Source organism: Sorex araneus, chromosome 1 (assembly GCF_027595985.1).
Source record: "Sorex araneus isolate mSorAra2 chromosome 1, mSorAra2.pri, whole genome shotgun sequence".
Taxonomy (NCBI): Eukaryota; Metazoa; Chordata; class Mammalia; order Eulipotyphla; family Soricidae; genus Sorex; species Sorex araneus.
This window is the reverse complement of record NC_073302.1, coordinates 308518116-308544401: the sequence shown is the minus strand read 5'-3', so window position 1 is coordinate 308544401 and position 26286 is coordinate 308518116. Positions and strand designations below refer to the sequence as shown.

At 37.8% G+C, this 26286-nt stretch overlaps 1 protein-coding gene across 3 annotated transcripts in view; it reads right to left on the bottom strand.

Annotated features, from left to right (window-relative positions):
* ASB5 (ankyrin repeat and SOCS box containing 5) overlaps window positions 1-26286 on the bottom strand; it is an 86455-nt gene that overhangs the window by 42744 nt on the left and 17425 nt on the right. For 2 of the 3 annotated variants that reach the window (XM_055135081.1, XM_055135074.1), the window contains exon 4: window positions 7028-7313. In XM_055135081.1, coding sequence (XP_054991056.1) covers window positions 7028-7223 — 196 coding nt within the window. In that variant the 5' untranslated portion in view covers window positions 7224-7313. Of the gene's footprint in view, window positions 1-7027; window positions 7314-7483; window positions 8367-26286 lie in introns of those variants that run through there. The other variant, XM_004614683.3, reaches the window with a different exon arrangement.

Here is a 26286-nt window from a genome sequence, read left to right as displayed (position 1 = left end):
AGATATATAACTGTAGAAGATATATATGATGGCATAAATGTAAATATATATGTTGAATTAAGTTAAATTCAAAACAGGGGCTCAGAGAACAGCAAGCAAGGTACTTGCCCAGCGTGCTGTGATGGAGGTTCAACTCACAGCACTATAGACAGTGTCCTGGGTCTGGCCAGGAGTGACCCCTGAACACAAAGCCAAGGAGGATCCCTAAGCACAGCCAAGTGTGGCCCCTGAGTCATAATGGTTAATAATAAAAATCAATTCAAAACTTGAAATTAAGTGGGAAAGCAGGTCAGGATTTTGTTTTCATTCTTCATATACCCTATTGTATTTAAATTTTAGAGTTGACTATAAAACAGTAACACCTGTCAAAATATACAGAATTTACTCTGAAATTTTTACTTGTTATTTTTCAGAAGTTTAGTAAATAAGAAATAAGTGAACATATACATTATTTCCTAAAATTAATTTTTAACCACACAACCCCACAGTTTTAAGCCAGAAGTTAGGCAGAAGATATACAAATTAAAAAGAACATCATTAATATCAATAGGTTAATAAATTAAAAAGTTAACACCTTAGAGTGAAGGAGAAGTAGGAAGTTTTTGAGCAGTTATGAACAGGATACAGGAACAATTATGGGTGAGAATATGTGGTGTTAGTACAGCTTTTATTTAACTGACACATCTCAAGGCAGAACTATTTTTAACTCTATGCTCTCATCTCTGTGTTCCCATAGGTCCTCCTTAAATCCTGTAAAATAGTACTTATGGGTTTTTTATTTTATTTTTTTTATTTTTGGGTCACATCTGGCTATGCACTGGGGTTACTCCTGGCTCTGCACTCAAGAATTACTCCTGGAGGTGCTCAGGGGACCATATGGGATGCTGGGAATTGAACCCGGGTCAGCCGCGTACAAGGCAAACGCTATTGCTGTGCTATTGCTCCAGCCCCCTATACTTACGGGGTTTTAAATAAATTGGTTACCTACCTATCTTTCCCACTAGCCCATAGCACTCTTAGGAACGGAGCTGGGGTTTGACTTTGTTTTTATTCTTAGTTCCTAGCATGGTGATACAGGAAATAAGCAGGTAGATATTGTAACAAATAAGTGAGCAAATACTTGAGTGGTTAAAGGAAGGAAGAGAAGGGGGAAAGAGCAGGAGAATAAAATTCCTAGGAAACTGCTCCCTACTAAGCTAAAACTTGTTTTTCAAGTTCTGATTCCAAATATTGACTTAATGCCCCAAAAGAGAAAAAGAAAGTATTAACATGTTAAAAGATTAAAGTCTTTTTTCAAACTTGGACTTAATTTGATTCTATTTTTAATTCACGCTATTATAATAGTCTATTTTTAAAAATGCCTTGGAATTTCTATAAAAATAATTAACTTAAAAATAAAATAACTTTGTACCACTTTTGATATATATACACATATATACATACATATATACACATCATCTTTTGACATGTAAGAACAGTTCTATTCTAGTTATTCTTACATAAAATTCAACATCTAGTTATTTAAAATGTTATTAAGAATTCTCACATTTTCAGGGTATTTTTATACACTGATATAATGAGCACTATTAAAAATGTCGTCCTACAGATCTGTCTCTTGAGTGTTTTCATTATTGAGATTCTGAAAAATGTTCCTAATATAACTAACTCATACACACCAGCAGCAAAAATCAGATAAGGCAAGTTGTTCCATGAAATCAAGCATAGGAAACATTACTGCTGCCATTTCTGGAAGCTGCAGGGAAGTTAAATTCATGGTGCTGTTTTTAAACCTCGGTTGATCTTCACAGATAGAGAAAAATCATTACTACATTGTGTAAAATATTAGTTGCATTTCCCAACCAGGTTACAACATTTCCCAAAGTGGCAAGGACTTTTGCTATTTGATTTGCTGTGGTTTACTTACTCTGTATTCTCTTTTCAAGTGTCAAAAATGTTTTTTTTAGTGTATGTTTAATGTCAACCCTAAAACCAATTTATAAAATCACAAGCATAAATATTTTATCAGGTGATTCTTATGCACTCAATATTCTGTAAAAGTTTCAAACAGGAACAAGGTATCTGAAAGGTTTAGATGTCACCAGACTACTTTTTCAAGTAGTATCACAGATATTTCCTTGGAGGATTTTTCACAGCATAAAATTTTTTCAGTGGACTTACATTTCACATATCAGAAGTGAACTTACTGCTCAAAGACCACAAAGTACTAAAGAATGATTTTTGAGTTGCAAATTATTATTTACAATGAAGCCCCATAGTTGTCAGATGGACTAAACACTCTGGGAAGCAAGCTGGAACTTTCTTTTTCTGTGGACAAATACAGATGGAGCACCAACAATAATTAGAAGGGCTCTTGATGATGAGAAAACAAAAGAGAATGAATGCTTTTTTTTTTTTTGGTTTATGGGTCACACCTGGCAATGCACAGGGGTTACTCCTAGCTCTGCACTCAGGAATCACCCCTGGTGGTGCTCAGAGGACCATATGGGATACTGGCAATCAAACCCGGATCGGCCGAGTGCAAGGCAAATGCCCTACCTGCTATACTATTGATGAATGCATTTCTTAAGTCAGTTGTTTGGCCATAGATTTTTACTGCTTTCTAATTTATCCTGATTCTTCACTAATGAATTAGCTGAGTGTTTAACTCCCATAGGAGGCATTTACTGGTAACTGGTGACTTGTATCTATCTGGCTGATTAATCTCTCTTCTGACTGTCCTATTCTCATTTTGAGGAGGGGAGTTCCCCAGTGATGCAAGGGACTGGGGAGGTACCCTGCAGTGTTTAGTAGGTCATAAGAAGCCAGGATCAAACCTGGAGCCCTGTCATGCCAGGAACGCACTCATTCCTGTGACTTATCTCTTCATAACTGGCCTGCTATTTTTCATATTCCTTAATATATAGTTCTGGGAGAGCATCAGTTATAAGTATACTGGTAGTATTTAAAAGTAATATCAGATTCATTCTTTTTGTTGTTATTCTTTCTTTTCTATCCATACCATTATCATCAAACAAATCTAGATTATTATTTGCTTTTCACTGGTGCCTAACTGGTCTATCCACTTTCAATATGCTCCAGTGCCTAGCCCCAGAGAATACAACCAAAGAAAATAAAGCTAAATTTGGATTTCTAGACATGTTTTCTCATTTTTATACCTTCACTCAACCCCAAACTGTTGATAGCAGTGTTTTAAAAACTTGGACCAAATTGTCATTTAATGTTTTTCATATCTGTACCCATTGTCCTTTTCTATTTCATGAACCAGCAATTCTAGATTCTGAAACAATCTGTATACACTCATAAACATCTACTTTTTTTTGAAGATTAATTCAGATCAGCTTCTTCCATAATTACATCTCACAATACTACATATAAAGTTGACGTTGCCATTCTTCAGACTTGAAATAAATTATTATATGGATATAAATTATTATATGGACTGGAGAGATAGCTCAGTGGGTAGAGCGTTTGCCTTGCATGCAGCCAACACGGGTTTGATTCCTCTGTCCCTCTCAGAGAGCCCAACAAGCTACCGAGAGTATCCCGCCCACACGGCAGAGTCTGGCAAGCTACCCATGACGTATTCGATATGCCAAAAGCAGTAACAAGTCTCATAATGGAGACGTTACTGGTGCTCGCTCAAGCAAATTGAAGAACAATGGGACTACAGTGCTACATGGATATAAAGACTACCTTTTAAACTGCAATATAAACTAGCGTTGTGAACAATACATTTTTCTCCTTTAATTATGTTTTTTCAGTATTTTGGTATCAGGAGTGCTTTGAAAGAAAAAACAGACAGATCTGTTAGCACTGGCAGAGCACAGGATACAACTTGAAAAGTATCACCCTAAACAGAAGACAGATGTTACCTCTTAAAGAGTCCTTAGAATATTAGTAGGACAAGGCTTCCTCTAGGCCTTGGAGTGATTTCATCAAATCAACGTATCCCTTTCACAATCTCATTCGCTCTCTGCACTGTTTGATATTAACAGTTGAAACCATCTTTCAATTCATGTTAGTTTCACTGTCAATCTCAAGCATAGTGCTACCTTTAAAAATAGACCAGATCACTAGTATACAGAGAGAGCATCAGAGCATTTAATAGCAAGACAGCTACAGAAGGTATTAAATAGAAGAGCATGACGAATAGGTTTCTTCAACATAGTGACTCAATTGATAAAAGACTTCAGTACAAAAAAGATGAAAAGGAAGATTTGTAAGATTTAGCAGAAGAGTTAAGAAATAAAGAATAGAAATTCTGTGAGGATACTTCAGTTTCCATTTAGGTTTTCAACATTTTGCAATCCCTCGATTTAAAGTCTAACAGGGAAGAGCTTTTAAAAATGCTATCTCACATTTACCTCGTGTGGCCAACTGATTTGGAATGGTATCTAAGGAAGACAGTTTCCCTTACCTTATACAAAAGCATCACTGCTCAGGAAGAGAATATACAGAATACTGTCAACAAGATCTGTCGACAATCATTATGAAATACAGGAAAATATACACTTCCTCGCTTATTTCATGGAATCTGGCAACTCTGCCTCAGAAATGTTGGGGAACTGTGTGAGCATGGTCCTGTGTGCAGAAATAAGAAACCAAATTTAAAGAGGAAAAAAGGTAGTAATCTCTCTTCAGAAGACGTAAATTGTTAGCTCAAACAAAGATATTTAAGCCTGATTGGCTACTGATAAAAACAAACAATTTAAACAATTTTCACTATAGTAAATAAAGTCAAATCTATGCTAACATAGAGAATGGAATAGTTTTCGGAGCAGGAAAGAATGACCTCTCAGGGACAGGAGATTATTAATGAATTTTTCTGACTGCTAGCTCTCCTAATATTAAAGTTGGAGACTATCAATGCTTAATCCGAATAAAACTAAATGTATACTATCATCTCATATACGATCAAAAATCAAGAGGGAAGATTTTTTCAAATGGCTCTAACATTAAAAAATAACACAAAAAATGTTCTGAAAGATTTTTATATTCCCATTTTATAGCTTGGAGAAGTACTTCTATTAGTTAATGCTTCTTTCTTTCCTTCTAAGAAAATAACCTTGGAGTTTTTGTATATTGTTTCACAGACTCGGGAAAGTAGATAAAACCATGGAAGCCACTTCTTATATTTCATTTATTCACCAGCATAAGCACACAGATAAGGTAGGAAACGGGATGAATGCTTTTTTAATCTGTAAATATGTATAGGGGGTTGCCATAGCTTCCTCTAAAATACTAGTCAATACACAGAGACACACACAGAGATGTTTTTTCTTTTGGGCCAATGTTCCAAATCCTACAGTAATTTTCATGACACACGAACAAGATGATACTACAAAATTAAAGCTATAAACTGCTTGAGAAAATAAATTTTATCACCTAATAATATAGATTCAGTATTTGTTTTAAAACTTATTTCTTATGTTTGCTATTTTGTAACAAAATTTTTCACTAACTAAATTTTTTACTTTTGATTGAATCACACCATGTACAACACGTTCACATAGTTTTACCTGTTCTGAATGAGCTGACGGGTGAAGAATTAAATATTACTTATTTCTGGGACAGAGCAATAGTACAGCAGCTAGGGTATTTGCCTTGCATGTGACTGACAAGGATTCGATCACCAGCATCCTATATAACCCTGTGTGCCACCAGGAATAATTCCTGAATGCAGAGCCAGGAGTGACCCTCTGAGCATTGCTGGGTGTGACCCTAAAAGCCAAAAACAATAAAATAAATTTAAATAAATGTGACTAATTTCCTCTAGACCTCAAGTCCTGGTGTAAGAGTTTCATACTGGCTTTTAGATATTTGCTCGCTTTGAACGAGTGTGTATATTCTTCCGTTTTAAAATAGCTAAGATTTTAGCATGAGTTATGCCATAGGCTATAGAAAAATGGGGTTTTACAATGCTGGGCTCTCTATGTGTTCTCTTTAAACAAACAAGCCAAACCCCACATTCTCTAATTCTGTGATAGTAAATTTTGAAGTGTTAGTTGTGTTAGAGATGCTAAGAAATGCATGCGTGCCTATTTATTTTCAAATTATAAACTGATCAAAAGATAATCAGAATTTACATGTGATCTTGAAGGCCACCAACGAATCATTTTTAGCATTCAGAATACTGAAGCAATAGTATGTGAATGACTTTTCAAGCCTAATAGTGTGGTAAAATTATTTTTTCTCGCTGGAAAATTATTCTTTCTTACTTCAATTTGCTTAATCACTGCTTTTATCCTCTTATAGCCAATGAATTTTTATATGTTGAACAAAGCAAGAATCGCATGAGGAAAACATCATAAATGTTAATCTTTGCCACACTGTGCTTTATCGTATCTATAATCAAGTGGCTAATATTGGTAAAACAAAAAGTTAGAAGAACAAATAAAACCTTCACATTCTTCTCTGTAGTTACATAGAACTAAAATTTTATGGAAAAAAGTCACAAAAGGGGCCAGAGCAATAGTATAGTGGGAAGGGCATTTGCCTTACATGCGGCAGACCCGGATTTGACCCTTGGCATCCCATATGGTTCCCCGAGGACCACCAGGAGTAATTCCTGAGTGCAGAACCAGGAGTAACCCCTGATCATCGCTGGGTGTAATCCCAAAAGCAAAACAACAACAACAACAAAAATCATAAAAGTTTCAGGCGCGTGTTAGAGAACAATCAAACCACGACCCATTTTCAAAGCGTCTGAAATGAAGACGACTTGGCAAAAGAAACGTTCAGAGCTTCAAAATATTCACTAACGGAAAGATAAATGTATCAGGATACTCAATCTACTTTTTGCAGTGATACTTTGCCCACGCACTTGAGCAACCAAAATACTTGTCTTTCTTTACTGATGCCACAGGTGAGTTGGGCAATATTCGTGCTTCAAGAAGTGTCCCATCGTCACTCTGAAGCTGACCCTAGGCTGGGTCTTTCTTGCCAGCGCGAAACGTGCTGATTGGCCCAGGAAAGTGAAACCAGACACGTGCGCTTGCGAACTTACCTTGCCCTTGGGATCCGCCGTAAAATTCCGCCGCGATCCTGGCCGCTTCCTTGCGGTTGCCTTTCACGATATAGAAATGGCTCAGGATGGCCAGGCTGATTTTCACGAAGAGTTTGAAGCAGAAGAGCGAGAGGATTGTAAAGTAGACGTTGGACAGCTGCTGGGCGAACGGCCGCGTTTCCTCCAACACCGACATAGCTGCAACCGGGACCTCGGCCGGCCTGTGGTCAGATCCAGGTCTCAGATGGGCTTGGCTCGCGTCCGGGATGCTTGGGAACAGCTGGTCCTCAGGAAAGGAAAGATCAACTGGTAAAGGATGCTGCCCACGCGGAGTATTTATAACGCCCGGAAACGCTCTTCGGACACTCCCATTGGCCCCACGCGATTCCGGGGAAGCCATCCCCCGCAGCACGTGCCTTGCTTGCAAAACGCCTCCTCCCTTGCCATGCTCCGTACCAAACAAAAAAGGACTTTTGTCTGAATTTCAAAATTCAGGAGGTCGAAGGTATGGGCAGACCATTCCATTCTCTATCGACGTGATCGTAAATACTTTGGAGGCTGTTGATGGGGTTTCTGGTATTAATGTGAATGACACCCCCGATGGGGCAAAGGAAAATTAAGGTCCAAGTAGCCAACCCTGTAGGAGGGAGTGATTGGTAGACAGAGTGCTAAATCATCAAATAGTCTAGACTTGATGTCTCAGTGATTATTTCTCAAATTATTCAGTTATAGTGCTTTAAGGGGGAATTTTTTTTTTTAAATAAGCAGATAGACTGGAATGCCATAAAGGAAGAAAGTTAGAGTGCTCATTCGTCTAAATATTTTTAAGTGAATATTTTTAAAGCTCTTAACTATGTGTTAACTATTCAGCTGGACGTTAGGGAGACAAAGAAGAGTGTGATGCCCTATCCTCAAGATCTAGTTTAGAGGATGAAACAGACAAGAAATGTGACACACTAAGGAGGAGAATGTGTCACAGGACGTGCCTTCACTGGGTCAGGAAGGGTCAGGAGCATACTGCCTATCCAGGAGAATTAAAAAGTGAACAGAAATGGTAAAGGATTCCTCCCACGCAGAGTACTGATACCACCGTGGAAACTGTCCCAAGCTATACAAAAAATAGCCTTTTTCAACCCATAATCTTTGTTAATCCCAATCTGATTGATTTCATGAATGAAATGCACTTGTTTATACAGGGATCCTTAGACAAAATGTCTTAATAAACAAACTAAAAACAAACAAAACCAGGAAATTAAGGAAAATAAAGTACAGTGGCAATTTTATTTTTTTTTTATTTAAACCACAAACAATGTACCCAAAACAAGAATGACATATCACACAGACAGCCTATTTGTACACTTATTTGGCTATGTTTGGGTCTATTAATTTTATTATTTCCTAGTTATTATGAAAAGGTAAAAAATAAAAACACTACCACTGACAGGAGGCAGAGAGGTAATACAGGAGGTAAGAAGCTTTGCCTTGTATGCAGCCAACCCCCAGCCCTGCAGAGTTACGGGTCACTCCTGAGGACAGGAGTGAGAACAGAGGCAGGAATAGCACCCGAGCACTGCCCAGTGTGACTCCAAAAACAAAACTAAAATCAAACAAATGATAATAGCACAGACAAAAGAATACAGAGGTGGGATTTCAAGAGTGCACTGGTGATTGTTGCATTATCTGCCTTGCATACTTTTGTATGCTTTGTATCTTTGAGTGCTTATCTGTCTTGATATATTTTATTTATGTTATCTTTTGTGTTTGGATTGACTTACATAAAATATCACCAAGATAAAGGAGACACTACTGTAAAATAAATGCCTCAAAGGAAAACAAAACCAATCCCGGCTTTATCTTCCAAAAGTGAGAAAATGTCCCCCATAGACAGCCCAAATAAATTAGGCCAATACATCAGAATGAAATTACCAGTTGCTTTAGGAGTGTGATCCTGGGTATCAGTTTTAAAGGCTTAGTGCTAAACTGAATGCCAAGCAGCTCACTGGAATTTCATGGATGCTTGGGGGAAATTGGTGAAAAACAACTTCCAACTGTTGACTGCAGAGCAGCTCAACGTCCCTCACTCTCCCTAGCAATGAGATGATGTCAGTTGAGAAATTCCGGGAAGATTTGCCTCTAGCCGTCTCTCTCTGGCACAGCGAGGCGTGACTACACACAGGAGATCCAGGCACGCTCGGGTGGACAGCTGGGCCGTCGCTAATCTATGAGTCACCACCCTGACCACCTCTTCCCCACTGGAGAATCAGGAATAAATGCCCCCTTCGTCAAGCCTCAGTGTCTAAGGTTTCACTCCTTCCTCTTTACCCGTAAGTGCTATTATAAATAATGAACTGCATCAGCTAATCGAGGCCTGGATTCCTGGGGGTTGAGGAACACTGTTATTTAAACAAGGCTGTGATCACTGGAACATTAATTTTCATGTCCTGTAGTTGTACAGAACACTGCTGCTCAAAGTTTTGGATTTTACCTCAAGATGCTAGGTTTTATGTGAATGAGTTCCTTGATTTTTCACCCCTACTTTCTAAATTTGAACAGACTTCCCATCAGCAACTATAACCATCTCTAATGCTGTTAATCATATGACCACCTAAATAAAAATTAAGCTGAAATTAATTCATAGTAAGTGAACGAAACAAATATAAGGTGGCCTCCAAGACAAACAAAAGCAAAAAAGAAAAGAAACATGTATTCTATTTTCCTTGTTCTTGGCATTTAAGAATTACTGATTCTTAATTTAACTGATATCTTGAGAAAATATTCTTTATAATTGACCATGTTGAAAGGAGATGGTAAAGGATTTGATTAGCTCTAATTTTAGTGTCATTCAAACCCATATGTAACATTTGAACTCGACGTTGTGTTACTACAATGAGTGAAGTGAGGGAATTTAAAAGCAGAGAAAGAAATGTGCAGGGTCCCACAGAATTCCATTTACTCTTCTGTACCATTTCAAGGGGTAAGAATTACCTATGTCTTAAAGACGACAAAAACAGCTCTCTAAGAGCTTTGTGAGCTGTCAGTCATGGCAATGACACAGTATCACAAAGGTCTAACTTGAAATATATACTGCAGCTATCCCTCCTATTTTTCATCTCTTAGCACTTACAATCTTAATGTGCAAATGTGATTTATGCATACTTGAGATAATCACACATATAGTGAAAAGATCAGTATACAATTATCTTTAATCAGTTACCAAAAAGACTACCTAAATTAGTAGGGTAGGTTATACACACTCCACTGATTAAGCATGATGGAATTTGCATATGCTCAAGCTGTGGGGACATAGGAAAAGGGGAGTAATTCATGACCAGACTAAGATGTTTGGTTCATTCAAATCTAAGGTGTCAAGAGTTGGGACTGGAGAGACAATAGAGTGGGTAAGGTTTGCACCTGGGTTTGAATCCCACCACCCCATATGGTACCCGGGAGCCCACCAGAAGTTTCCCTGAGTGTAGAGAGAAGAGTGATCCCTGAGCACCACCAGGTGTGATCTCTAAACAAAACAAAAACAAATAGTTGAATGTCAAGAGCTGATGATTTGATACTATAAAAATAAAATAAAACAGAGAGAAAGAGATCAGAAGGGTCAAAGAATGAGGTTACAATAGTAATACCCAGTGGTACCTAGTTAGAAACACCCATTGATGAAAACAGGAACAGACAAGGGCCAGAGAGATAGTACAGCAACTGGGTGACTTGCCTTGCACGTGGCTGACTGGGGTTCAGTTTTCAGCACCACAGATGGTCTCCTGAGCCTGCAGGGATGACAGGTGAGTAAGATCTGAGTAAGCCAGGAATAAGACCTGAGCTCTGCTATATGTGGCATGCTCGAGCCCGCCCGCGCGCGCGCACACACACACACACACACACACACACACAGCCCCAATAAAAATAAATAAATAAAAATATCACTGTATCACTGTATCACTGTCATCCCATTGTTCGTCGATTTACTCAAGTGGGCATTAGAAACGTCTCTATTACACTCAGCCCTGAGATTTTAGCAGCCTCTCCTTACTTGTCTTTCCCAGTGACTGGAGGCTCTTTTAGGGTTAAGGGAATGAGACCCTGGTGAATGTTTTTACCGGGGCCCCTCAAATAAAAATATAAATGAGTAAAAACTAAAAGGATGTGGATGAAAATAAGTTATTAGATGTGACCTTCAACTTTATAAGATGATAGAGTAGAAATAACATCATTATTAATGGGATGCCCCATAAAGCACTTTGTAAAATGAAAGAACTCCTGAGTTTCCTGCTCTTGTCTAGGTTTGGTCTCTGCTTCCCTCCATCATACCTATCCCCTACAGGGAAAATGCCTGGGTCTCCCAACCTTTCTTGTCCACTCAAGTCTCTTGAATGGCCTTCTCCATTGGTAGCTCAGGTACTATATTAAATTTTCTTCTTGTTGCTGTTGTTTCAGGGACCACTTCCTGCGGTTTGATGTTAACTACCATAATGCCTTTCAAATGGGGTCAAGTTAGCCTTGAAATTCTCCTGGACATGAGAATTCACTACTAGACACAGTAATAGCTAAAATACTATTTGACTGAGCTACAGCATTCATCCAGATTGTTAAACTGGAAATGTCAGTGGGTCATATAATAAATATTGCTTGATTCTGCTGGTGGATAAATCTTATCAGAAATGATTTTTGTAGAAAAAAAAGCAAATCTATTACAATGACTATTTCCTTTAAAAAACAGAAATGGAATTATTTATGTTTCATAATAATACAAAAGCTTTAACTGACTTTACCTACCTACCTAATATTAATAAAAACCAAAGCTACAGGAATACATTTTCAACACCAAATTTACTGAAGATGAGTGGGATAGTAAACATCTTACCAGCACCCAAATAGGGGTGTCAAGGAGAACTTGTACACAGTGAATATAAACTGAGAAATGCCATTTTGCTCATAAATCCGGAGGTCAATGGGGGTTGCGAAAAGTAAAGGGTAAATGCAAATTTCTAAGAGCTAGAGAATACAGGTCATTGTTGCATTTAAAACACCTTTGAAAACATAATCATTACTTTAAAAAATATTTTTACAGGACTGGGAGATAGTTCAAGGGCTAGAGCACAGGCTTTGCCTGTGGAAAGGCCTGGTTTGGTCCCTAGCCTGGTTCCCTGAGCAGCACTGCCACAAAAAAAAAGCCCTTCCACAAGGAGGCCCTGATTTCTGCTGGTTGTGGTCCCCAAGATTTTTTACACTCATTGGATAAGATAAAAGCACGTGACACTCTTAGATGTTAAAGAGACTCTGGAGCCGTACATGTTTATAACACACAACATTTGGAATAAGAACATAAATGTTTTTACTTTAAGCTGACACATCTAAAGGGGGTTAATACGTGTGGCCTCAATAGTGGCCACATGACCTCATATCTCTTCATTCTCAGCAACAGAAAACAAATTATCAAATGCTTCCTTTTCAGCAGGTCTGACTTTGGTGGAGGGGGGGGAACTCCAAACAATAATAGTGAGTTTTTCTGTTGAAATAGTGAATGTAATTAAAGTAAAGAGAAAGTAAAGTGAAATTTATCAGCTACACAGGCGGGGTGGGAGGCTAGGGGAATGGGGGATGGGGGGAAGTATACTGTGATTCTTGGTGGTGGATTATGTGCACTGGTGAAGGGATGGGTGTTTGAGCATTGTATAACTGAGACTTAGGCCTGAAAGCTTTAACTTTCCACATGGTGATTCAATAAAAAAATAAAATAAAATAAAAGGAAAGGTAACATTGCAAATATAAAACAATAATATGGAAGCTTCCACAAATAACTTTACCTTAAAATATACACAAAAAAAACTTCTGTAAATGATATTACCTCACTGTATCACTGTATCACTGTCATCCCATTGCTCATTGATTTGCTGGAACAGGCACCAGTAATGTCTCCATTGTGAGACTTGTTACTGTTTTTGGCATATCGAATAAAAAATAAAATACAAATCTGTGAAATTTGAATAAAACATTATTGAAATTAAAATATCTGGAAATACACTGAAATTAATGTTTCTGGAGATGCACTGAAATTAAAATATGTTAAAATAAAAAAAAATAAAATAAAGGGGATTAATAACCCCCCTTGGGAATAGTGATATAGAGTGTCTGTCATAAATAACACAGTTACAGAGAAACTACAGGAACTGAAGAACTGAATTTCCTCTTACATCCTTGCCATAGCACAGCAGGTAGGGCATTTGCCTTGCACGTGGCCAACCTGAGTTCAATTCCTCCATCCTTCTCAGAGAGCCCGGCAAGCTACCAAGAATATCACGCCCACACGGCAGAGCCTGGCAAGCTATCCGTGGTGTTTTTGATATGCCAAAAACAGTAACAACGACTCTCACAATGGAGACATTACTGGTGCCCGCTTGAGCAAATCGATGAGCAATGGAATGACAGTGATACAGTGATACAGTGATCCTTTATTACTGATGAAAATAAACTTTCACAGAGATTATAATTCATATTATTCATTGAAGAGTTTGGGTGAGAGCTATTCTATGTTGTTTGACTGTACTATTTAGTAGTAGATTCTTGATTTTGACCTCTCATCATACTTCCAGTATGAGGAAACAAAATAATAATTTCTTTCAACATTAGCATCTATAAGAAAAATCAAATATTCATCAACAAAGTTTCCTGTACCTTTGAAGGCATCCAAGGTCATTGGGAAAAATTGTTTTCTCCAATACTCAAAAGCCTCTTTGGTAAAAATTGAGTCACAGTAAACATTTATGTAGTTATGGCCCTCTCACTCAATGTGCTTTAGGATAAGTAGGTTAAATAATATGGTCTAGGAAAATTTGGTTTAAAGTTATCAGTTCCACATGTATAATTTTTTAAAATGTTAATTGTAAAATAAACATGTTAGGTATTAAATGCCTACAAATTGTCAAACACTATTCTAGATATTTTGTCCATGACAATTTTTTGTTGTTTTTTTTAGTAAATACAGCATTTCTTTTCTTTCTCTCTCTCTCTCTCTCTTTTTTTTGGGGGGGCGTTTCTTAGCCAACCCAGGAGATCTTAGGGTTTACTCCTGCGTCTTTGCTAAGGGACTACTCCTGGAGGGATTTGGGGGACCATATGTGGTTCTGGGAATCAATTCTGAGTTGGCCAGGGATAAAGCAAACACCCTACCTGCTATATTACCTCTTCATCCCTGCACAACCTTTAGAGGATCAAAACTTACTCAACTTCAGTCCAGGTATTTTATTCCTGGCTTTGAAGAACAAATGCACAAACTAGGCCAAAATGTAAGATATTTCTGGGATTTCTCCTGCAGTTCTGGGAAAGGTACTTTTAATCTGATGGGGGAAGCTGAGATAGCAGGTAAAGTAGAATTCTCAAGATTCTAGCGACAATTCTTGTTAGTGAGAAAACAGCCATCCCTCGAAGCAGGCTAACATAGAGGAGAGGAGAATACAGATATGCAGAGAAAGAATCACGGCACCTGCAGTAGAGTGCCTGGATCTCACTGCTCAGGAAACAGCTGGATCTGACAACAATGTCGATCTGCCAATGGTATAAAATAATAAATTACTTTTTTGTCATTATTAATTGCATCAATTTGAACTGAGAATCTCTATCACAGAAATGTTGTCACATGTTTTATATTCCAGAATCCTCATAAAGAAGATTGGAAATAAGTATCATGATTACTTTTGCATAACAAATGAAGAACAAGAATTGTTCAGTTATACTCTTGAATTAGAAGTGCTGTTTTTTTTTTAATTTCCCCTGCAATTCTCATGCTATAGTTCCTAGGTTAGTGTTGAAACACTTGTAACTTCTAGTTTACTCGTTGTCTTTCCTCTTTACCACACCCATGATTTACTGCATACATTTGTGTCCTACTTGGGTTATAAATAGTCTTTGGCTGAATAAATACTTGCACAGTTCATCAGGCTCAAGCTAATGCACCCCATTCAAATCCTTGACAATGAAGAATTGACTAAGCATTAGCAGACCACGCATTTAAAAGATGACTTAAAGAGAAACCTTGCACTATGACATCATTTGAAATCCCAAAGCATGGGACTAGATTACAACAAAGAAATATTACAGTGATCTTTCAAATTCTTCCAGCCTGCTTGTAATTTATGCTTTTAGAAATAAATCATTATCATTTCTGCTAAAAGACAACGCATAACAGTTATAGTGAGATTTGGGCAATCTACTGATGAAATCGGGATTCTGCATGGCTCTGGTGAGGAACCGAAGATTATAGTTGATTATAGTTTCTTTGACAGTATAGTCATTATCTATGTGTTCCCTTTCCGATTTAATTTTCACCTTTAATGATGAGGTCCATAATAAAACAATCCACTTCACCTGCTTCACACAATATCACTGTATCACCGTATCACTGTCATCCCGTTGCTCATCGATTTGCTCGGGTGGGCACCAGTAACGTCTCCATTGTGAGACTTGTTGTTACTGTTTTTGGCATATCAAATACATCACGAGTAGCTTACCAGGCTCTGCCATGCAGGCAAGATACTCTCAGTAGCTTGATGGGTTCTCCGAGAGGGACAGAGGAATTGAACCTGGGTCGGCCGTGTGCAAGGCAAACATCCTACCCACTATGCTATTGCTCCAGCCCTTCACACAATAAAAGCTTAGCAAATACTCATTGTCTTTCATAAAAATAATAAAACAATGGTGTATGTTTCAAACTAGGCAGTAGCATTTTACTTTGTGCTTATTTAACTCTAGCTGGACACTAGAATGTACAATGTCTAGTAGTGCTATATTCCTCCAACTAGAGACTGATACTGAAATAAAACAAAATTTAACTCCTTCTGGTGTTAGAAAATGTGTCATTTCTACAACCCGAATTTATAACCAATACTATGTATATAAAATGAATGATATTTTTTCCTTCAAGATATGAAGAATGGCTAGATTCTGAAGAAACTTTCAAATGTTTTTGGAATACTTGATTCATTTTTCCAAGCTCTATGACAAATTTCAACAATTTCTGATACATAGGGAAAGGAGCAGATACTTATATTTGGGTCTTCGACTCTCTGTACTTATTCTCTTATAAAACTGGATATTGTGGACTGGAAAGATAGAACAGCAGGTATGGTGCGTGCCTGGCATGGGGTAACCCAGCACCACATATGGTCCCCGGAGTCCAATCAAGAGTGTTTCCTGAGCACAGAGTTAGGCGGAAGCCCGTGACGGGGGGACCATAAAATAAGATACTGATTATATCATAGACTGAAAAGATCTTTGAGAATTTGCTTTAAGCTTCCCTTCTTTATTGTTTTTGAGCTACATGTTACTCTGCTAAGAGATTACTCCTGGCTCTGTGGTCAGGAATCACCCTGGTACACATGTTGTATCAAGGATTGAACCAGGACTGGTCAAGTACAGACAACAGCCAAACTCCTATACTATTTCTCCAGCCCTGAAATTTCCTTTCAAAGACAATCACTGAACTTGTGAGCTCCTGATTTTACCATTCTTAAAATACTAAAGAATAACAATAACTCAAATTTCAATTTAGCACTAGTAAGTTAACTGCAATGAGCTCTTCTGATTTGCAAGGTAAGATATGACTCCAGCACTTAAAACATCTGTTGGGTACAAACCATACTGGCACTGTTGAACACTGGGACACACCAGAGAAGAGGAGCTAAGGGCTTCAGACTCATAGTATAAAACTCAACTCAGTTTTGTTGGGATTTAGAACAAAGCAATATCTAGTTTTCAGCAAGACACTCTCTCATTTACACACACTATTTTACTCTCTTCTATGCTGTCTCATGCTCAGAATGTTAAATAAACAAAAAGTGAAGAGAAGCTTTTCTTGGCCACCCCTTCAGTATTATAAGCTATTATAAGCACAGTACTGACAGCCTCTCTCTACCTTTCTGACTTGATGCATGAACTGCAGTCAAGATATACTTTATTCTCACAGTTAGATGCTGGCTTTGCATTTTTATGGAACTAAATTGGCTGGGTCAAGTCTTCTCTGCAGTGTCATTTCTGGAGCTCCCCCACCTGGCCCTAAACTGCCATGTCACCAAAGGCCAAAGCTTTTGTAAGAAGATAAGAATGATGGTGAAGACAAAATGGAATTCTTTTCCCCAAAAAAGGGACCAGGGAAGGCAGAGCCCTTGATGAGTCTGAGTATACTCTGACCATTGGCGAGATAAAGATTATTCTCCAGTCTCACATATTTGTCACAATGTGTAATTGTGTATTTGAGAAGGAAATGAAAGGCCCCTCTATAAGTAAGTGAGGGACCATGTAAGTGGGGAATTAACCTGGGTCAGTGGGTATTTCAAGTGTATCTCTTCTCCGTCTTTCACTTGGGGCAAATTGCTAATTGCTATTTAACTCTCTTGTTAATAAAGTCCTGTTCAAACAAGCACATTTTATGTTTATCCTTTTTTCCCCCTGCAGTGATGTACTATAAAGACATTTGAAACATATTTAAAAGGCCCAGTTATTGATTCTCAGGTTCCCTGTTTGTATAAAGTGTGTATTCTCTACTCACATCTGAACATTTTCAAGGTGGCAGCATTTACTCAAGAACCAGACAATCAGAATTTGAGTTCTGACTCTTTTACTTGCAAGTTACATATCTTCCAATTAATTAATCATCCATGCCTCCAATTTTTATTTGTAAAGTGTGAATATGAATAATAAATACTTCCACAGGTGAACAAAATTATTATATACTAAATTAAAAAATGCTTGGATTCATGCTCAGCATATAAGTGCTTCATATAAGAATACTATAAACTTAAAAACAATAAAACAAATTAATAGAGAGTAAGTTCGAAGACGTTACGTAGTGTATAACTTGGTATAAATTTAAATATGCATATCTTTTCACTTTCCGTGAGAAATGAAAACTAGAAAGAATAAATTTTGAAAATAATCTTAAATAGATCCTTGAACATGAAACAGCTAGAAATAATCCAAATGTTCACTAGTAGAAAATGTATAGACAAATTGTGATATAACTACATAATGTAACACAGTTGAACAGTGAAAAGATTAAGTTACGAAGAGGGGCAAAAAAGATCAATCTCAAAAACATGTAAGAAGAGATTACATATTGTACAATTTCTTTTGCATGAAATTTATCATAAATAATAGGAATATGTGGTGATATAAATTGAAAAACTGGTTTCAAGGATTAGAGTTTGGTAAGGAGAGTATACTAGAATGAAAAAAAAAGATGATTTTCTAGAAAGATGGGATATGATATTTAAATAATAATAACATGAGAATTATATTTGGGGAAGAACCACAAACCACATATTTAAGATATGTGCATTTTATAGTATATTGATTATAATGCAATGAAATAAAAATGACACTGACAAAATAAATCCTAGCTTCTGGTAACAGTAGCAAGTTAATTTAGAATAAGCTTTCTATTTTCAGACAAAAATCGATGAAGGAAATATTAAAACTCAGCAGTATCAAAAGGCTTGAAGAAACTTAAAAATTACCACAATCAGAATTTAGGACAAGAGGAAATTCCAGAGAGGAAGCCAATTGGGATCACTTTTCCAGGAACAGGAGGAGACAGAGAGAAGTGAATCAATACTTCCAAAAGTCTCCTGAAAGAAAGGAAAATAAGGTTGAAGTACAAGACTTCCCCAAGACTGAGAGCACTGATTAAAGTGGTTGCACTTAAAACTCATATTCAAAAAAGGCAAAATGTAGGACTATAAGTGAACCAGAGGTAAACCAGTCCTCTTCAATGACGACAATCTAGATGGTCTGGAAAATGGAACCTGAGACCGTAGACTAAAGCGATATAAGGTCACTAGTATCCATAGGCATCAGTTCCAAACAACAAAAAATTGCTCTCTTGAGAAATATAGAGTCATAAACCTTAGATTATTTCTATACCTCACTCAGGACTAGGAGAACATAGGAACTGGGATGGTGCTCAATGGTGGGGCACGTGCTCTGAATTTATGAGGTCCTGAGTTCCATCTCGGTCACTATTTGTTTTCTTAGCCAAAGAAACACCAAAAATATAGATCAACATGAAATCTCAGCAACACAAACAACAAAAATAGAAATGTAATGACAATACATTTCTGGAAATATAATTATATCTGTATTTTACCAAGTTGACAGATAGAAGTCAAACTCGAACACTTTAGTACAAATCCATTCTAAAAGAACAGCACACATTAAAAAAAAAAACAACCAAAAACCAAAAAACAAAAAACAGGGTCAGGGGATGTGCCTGAGTAGGAAAGTGGTTGCATTGCATGTGTGAGGCCATACATTCGGTCCCCAGAGCCAGCTCACATCTATATGTCTGATTCCTAGTGCTATTGTGCCACAAGTGTGATCCACACATACAACAAACACCACAATACAACTGTGCTTCCGGTGGTACCACAACATCATCACCAAAGAAATTAATTCAAAAAAATAGAAAAGGATCTATCAGAAATGAAAACTACCAAGTCTGAATAAACAATGGGTGTCCTGGCGGTTGGATGCAGTTATTAGGTCAGAACAACTGAAATCAAGTCAGTAGAAACTGTGCAGGATAAAAGAGACAAAAGGAAGAGCAATTAGAACAGAAAATACAATAGAAAGTCCAGCATCTACTTTAATTACAGTCTAAAATAGAGGAGAGAGACAATGGCCACTAAAATGTTCTGGAAAGGCAATGTCTGAGAATTTTTCCAAAATAATGAAAGATACCAAACTACAAATTCAAGGATCCCAGTGATACCCATGCAGGCTAATTACAAATAAAATTTCCATGGCCTGAACTGTGAAGAAACTGAGACTTTATTGCTTGCATCATGAAGGCTAGCTTGTTATGGTAGTATGGCTACTGAGAGAACATTAGTTAAAATCTTTCTTCTAATTTAAATACTTTATTATTCATGGCACAGCAAGTAGCAAGATCATAGTGTTTCATCAATTCCTTTTGCCTCCCCAGTCTGTCACGGGAAACATGGGGCATAGGTCTGGGCAAATTTATGAGCCATATGGGTTTGTATCAAAGTGGAAGGCTTTGTTTTTCAGTAGCATTCGATGTTTGTGGTCTCTTTTGATTCCATAAAAACTTTTTTACTGACTTTTCTAAGTCCTTAAAGAATTTAATCTGAATTTGGTGGGGATTGCATTGAATATATGTATCAGCTTAGGTAGGACAGTCATTTTAACAATATTGATTTTTTCCAGGGCCTGGAGCGATAGCACAGCGGGTAGGGCTTTTGCCTTGCACGTGGCTGACCTGGGTTCAATCCCCAGCACCCCATATGGTCCCCTGAGCACTGCCAGGAGTTAGTAATTCCTGAGTGCAGAGCCAGGAGAAACCCTTGTGCATCGCCAGGTGTGACCCAAAGCCAAAAAAAATTGATTTTTCCAATCCATGAATGTGGAATATTTTTTCATTTCCTAAGTTCCTCTTTCTTAAGTGATTGAATGTTGTCATGCACTAGATTCCACACAACTTTTGTTAAGTTTATTCCTAGATTTGCATGATACTTAGAATGGAACAGACTCCTTGATCATTTTGTCTTCTGATTTATCCTTTGATCATGGCCGATTTTTGTGTTACTGATGGTGGGGTTGGTGTTGAAGTATTATATCTGTACTTCTGACTCAGTTGTCAATAACTTTATAAACCATGATTCTTTAAATTAGAAATTTATTTTTTAAAAGTTGAAGACCTGCAGGCTTTGGGAAATCAGATGCTTTATAACACATTGTAGGGTTGTCTAAGTGCTGTTTCCCAGAGCAGGCTATATAGCCCACCAGAGGGCTGAATGCTGAGGGCCATGGCCTGGTTGCAAATAGCGGGGTATTTTCTATTTCTTTACTTTAAGTATATTTACGAGGGTGCTGAGTGATTTTTTTTTCCTGCAATACAGGGGTATGTTAAATCAGTCTGGGACTTCTAGTCTAAGTTCTGTCCCAGAAAAACACCTTTAGATTATAGTATATAGTATAAAGAAAGCTGTCCTTTGTTCAAGAGAAAGATATTAATCTCTACCTGTGGTTATTTGGTATACAAACACCCCAGGTTATTTGCAAAACAAATAAATAAATGCCCCCAGAAAGGCAGTCTAGAAAAAAGACAGCACGTGTCTCTGCTTAAACCAATATAGACACAGGAGACCCATGAAGAATCTAGGCCAACACATTCACTCCTCATTTATAGACCATCTTGGCTTCTGGCTAATTTCCCCAGGAGCATGTCACTCTGTTAGCCATTGCAACTACTGTAATCAACAGAAGCTGGGACCAAATCCATGCAATTTGCCTATACAGCGTGTAATTGAGGTTACTATTACCAAGACTCCAAGCAGGAGGATGTGGCAAACCTTGCAACAAGCCCCCGAGAGTCTTGGACTCAACCAGTGAAACAATTCCATAAATCATTAGCACCTGCTTTCCAGTGCTGAGGCAGGTTTCACCGATTACTCTAGTTAAAGTTAGTGACAAATTTGGAACCATCTTTCCTAAATGAACATCATAGTCAAAGACCAATGAAGCAGAGGAGAGCTTTATTTATACTGTTGTAGCACTGTAGCACTGTCATCCCGTTGTTCATCGATTTGCTCGAGCAGGCACCAGTAACGTCTCCATTGTGAGACTTGTTTTTACTGTTTTTGGCATATCGAATATGCCACAGGTAGCTTGCCAGGCTCTGCCGTGGAGGCGGGATACTCTCGGTAGCTTGCCAGGCTCTCCAAGAGGGACGGAGGAATTGAATCCAGGTCGACTGCGTGCAGGCAAATGCCCTACCCTCTGTGCTATCACTCCAGTCCCTTCTAGGGACATTCTCATTGCAGTGACCCATCTGAATGAATCAAAAGTGTCAGAAGAAGGTGCATGCACTCACATCAAAATATCTCATTTAACTGACTTTTTTGAGGAAGCTATCCTCATGCTCGTGATTGGCAGGATATACATATGGAAGGCTCTTTAAAATCTTGACCCTGGGGGCCAGACCGATAGTATAGTGGGTAGGGCACTTGCCTTGTATACGGCTGACCTGGGTTTGATTCTTAGCATCCCGTATGGTCCCCTAAGCAATGCCAGGAGTAATTCCTGAGTGCAGAGTCAGGAATAATGCCTGAACATCACTGGGTGTGGCCCCCAAAGAAACAAACAAAAATCCCTTGACTCTATATCTATGGTTGCATAATTTGTATGATTAAAAGAAAATCAGGAAGGGACTGCAAATGGTGTAGGAAGGTGATCATAGAGTACAGGTTAGCTTCAAGAGCATAGTGTCTAAATGATGAAATTGGAAAAAAGAAACAAATGCTGACAGTGGTGAACAGCATCACTAGTTCTAGGAATAGCCCAATGTTCTGACACAGTTAATCTCCCACGAATCAGTACTCGGAACCAGGCGACCTTTCTCATTGAAACACAAAGGAATCAACCTCTCACCTGAATCATGGGTCTGAGATCATTTTAGCCTTTGCATCAGAACAAAACTATTTTTCAATGTAATCCCTCTAAAACTCCCAATATCATGTCATAGAAATAGATAATTGTGAAAGGGTGGGGTCATTAAAGGTTTTTTTTGTAACTATACAAGAACCTTGGACTGGAGTGATAGCACAGCCGGTAGGGCGTTTGCCTTACATGTGGCTGACCCGGGTTCGATTTCTCCATCCCTCTCGGAGAGCCTGGCAAGCTACCTAGAGTATCCTGCCCACAAGGCAGAGTCTGGCAAGCTACCTGTGGCATATTCGATATGCCAAAAACAGTAACCACAAGTCTAACAATGAGTCTTACAATGGAGACATTACTGGTGCCCGCTCAAACAAATAGATGAACAACGAGTCGACAGTGCTATACAAGAACCTTGAACTAGCAAAACTAGTTGTGAGAAAACAGAACAAAATTGGAAGAAGCTTGTGTGCCATTTACTAAATTAAAACAGTACTGGAGTCAAAATAGACTTACAAATCAATGAAACAGAATTGAAAGCCCAGAAGGAAATCACACAAATATAGACACTAATTTACAACAAAGTAGCCAAGAGATTACCATGAAGTAAATGGTCTCTTCACTTGAATAAACGGCATTCAACAAAATTAGTCATGTGCCTTTGAGTAATGAAGGAAGAACGCTCACTCACTGATTACCCTTATTGGAAAAGCATCCACTCACTGATCTACCTTCAAAAATGATGTGAAAGAGCAGCACCCTGTTCTCCCCTTATGCATGATTAGGGAAAACAGGAAGACCCTCTGCTGATTTTGACAAAGACCTCACATTGTCACATTCTGTCTGAAGATTCCTGCCAACCATCCCCAAATTCAAACAAATGACCTCAGCTTCCTTAGACCACTCTGCCGCACTGTCTTTTATTTATTTTTGTTTGCTTTTTGGTTTGGGGGCCACCCCTAGTGGTTGTTGGGGCTTATTCCTGGCTTTGCTCTCAGGAGTCTGTCTAGGAGACTCTGGAGCACTGTGGATCAACCCAGGCAAGTGCCCTTCTCTCTGGACTATCACTCTGTCCCTTGCACTATGGGGCTTGGGACAGTACGGGGGATAAGTCACTTGGCTTTGCATGCAGCTGCAGATGCTGGGAATTTCCTGTCCCACAGAGCACCTCTCTCTGGAGCACTGCCAGAGAGTAGATGCTCAGCAACATCAAGTGTGGCCCAACACCTTCCCACCAAATTACCCTCAGCTCTGCCCCTGGTGGACAGCACCTGGGACTGTCGATGGATCATGACCAATCATGATCCCTATTCTTGAAAAAAGAATAAAACCACGGGTTTTAATTAATTTTATTATAATTAATTAATGATTAATTAATCATAATTAATTATTTCTATTTCATCAGCCTTCACCCAAGAAGCCAATAATAGCTATTATAATGGTTAAGCCTAAATTCTTTGAAATAAAAGCAGTTAAATATACTTGAGGTATTTTTTCAGTTTCATGTAACAGAGAAACAGGCATTGGTTCTTAATAGAATTTGATACAAACGGTTATTCTAGACATATATTTACAGTGATACATTTAAAAAACAAGTAAGCTATCTATTGCACTTGAATTCCTATTGCTAGATTGGGTAGAACAAACGCTGGGAAAATAATCATGGGAAAAAAACAGGAAATTCTCACAAAATTGCTGCATTTTATTGGAAAAAGATTCTGGTTTAAATCCATCCTCAAATCTTTCTGCATTGTGTATTCTTTAATTCAAAGTATTCATTCACTGACAGCCTTTTATAGCTTCACTGGGAAGACAGAGATAGATAAGACTTTCTCTTCCCAGCATATAGAAAAATGCAGTTAAAAACAACTTTTTAAAATGCCACCGTGGAGCAAACTCAGGGCATCACACATGCATGGCCAATGCCATGCTCAGACACATCCCTACCCAGAACCTCTTTTTATACTTTTGGTTTTTGTACTTTAAAACCAAAGGGATATGAAGGACTTAAATGCTGAAGAAAATTTGTGCTCAAACTTATATACTTATATATTCCCATCCCAGCAACAAACAAACAAAAATATTTGAAAAAGGTTGAGAAAAGCAGCCTTTGAATTAGGGACTTACTGTGATAATGAAATATGATAGTTATTAGTCAGTTATGAGTCAGATACCTCGTTATCCATGGCTGGGTTTTGTTTCTTACATCGAATTGTACACATGAAAAGACATCTTAATAAGCTGACCAGAGAAAATGACCTTCATTAGGCCACAGTCAAAGAGGAACAGTTTGAATCAATAGAAGTTTAATTACAATAAATAACCCTACAACTTTCCATTTAAAAAAATTTTTAATATAGAAAGTTCTGAGGCTTTCTTTGCTTCCTCAGTTCATTGCATGATAATTCACTTTATTAATTAATGTCCACTGGACCAAGATGCATTCAGTCTTAATAAGTCTGGTCAAATTTGCATATCAGATTTATGTTCTAGGCCTGGTATATTGTGTGAGGTGACCTTGCAAAGTAATCATTTAAATTCTCATCAACCAGTTATACTCTCTAGTAACCACATATCATACATCAAGCTCTGCTTTTAATCAATTTTTCCTTTTCCTCAATCCTGTCCCTGAATAGCTCACTAACAGGGAAAACTCAGTTGATAATAAATTTCTTAGTATTATAATTAATGTGAAAATTATTGTTTTGTTAGTAAAACAGTTACTGTAATAATTCTTTTTTTTTTATTTTTGGGTCATACCTGGCGATGCACAGGGGTTACTCCTGGCTCTGCACTCAGGAATTACTCCTGGAGCTCAGGGGACCAGATGGGATGCTGGGAATCAAACCCGGGTCGGCCCTGTGCAAGGAAAATGCCCTACCTGCTGTGTTATTACTCCAGCTCCAATTACTGTATATTACTTATACTTGTATAAGTATATTACTTATACTTGTATATTACTTATACTTGTATAAATATAAGCTATTATACTTATACAATTATATATATAAATATAATATAAATTATATTACTTATACTTGTAATCATCATCTTAAAGTGTTGCTCTGATAGATTAGTATTAATGGTTGCTACAATGTCCCTGAGATACATATCCTACAACTATCAGTCCACATAAAAACACACATAAATCCATAGAGAGTTGAGTGAAAACTGGGCGGGGGGGGGAAGTTCTTAAGCACAACTGAAGCAGCTAAAGAAATAAGGCATCAGTTATATCTTTTGCCAATTATCACCATCAAACAGCTTTGAGATAATATTAGAAATGACTGGACTAACTATAAATGTATTTGAAAAGTTGGTCTTATTTTTCCTTGTTGGAATGATTCTCGGACATTTCTAGGACTTTCTCGAGTTTCTCACATATTTCTGTGGTGATTTTGATGTCTACAATGTGTTGTGCCAAGTCACTTGTGCCTTTTAATGGCATCTCATTGATGACTTATATAATATGCCCAGATGTAGTATATAGAATGCTACCTGCCCAGAAATAATACTGTAAATTTGTCACTACAATCAAAATTTGTGTTAGCTGCTGTCAACAGATTAGGTACCACAGTTTTGCTTCAGCAGTTTTCTTATCCAATAGGAGAAAAACTCATTGGAAAACTTGGCCCTTGGAGCTGAGCCATGTCCATGTGACCTGGTTTGGCTAATGACAGGAGAAGATGCATGCTGCTTCTAGCAGGAAGTGCATAGAACCTCATGCAATTCACCATGATTCCCTAATTGCTTCAGCAAATAGAGAAGCAAGGGAAGAAGATTTTTGCACATGGCCAAAATTT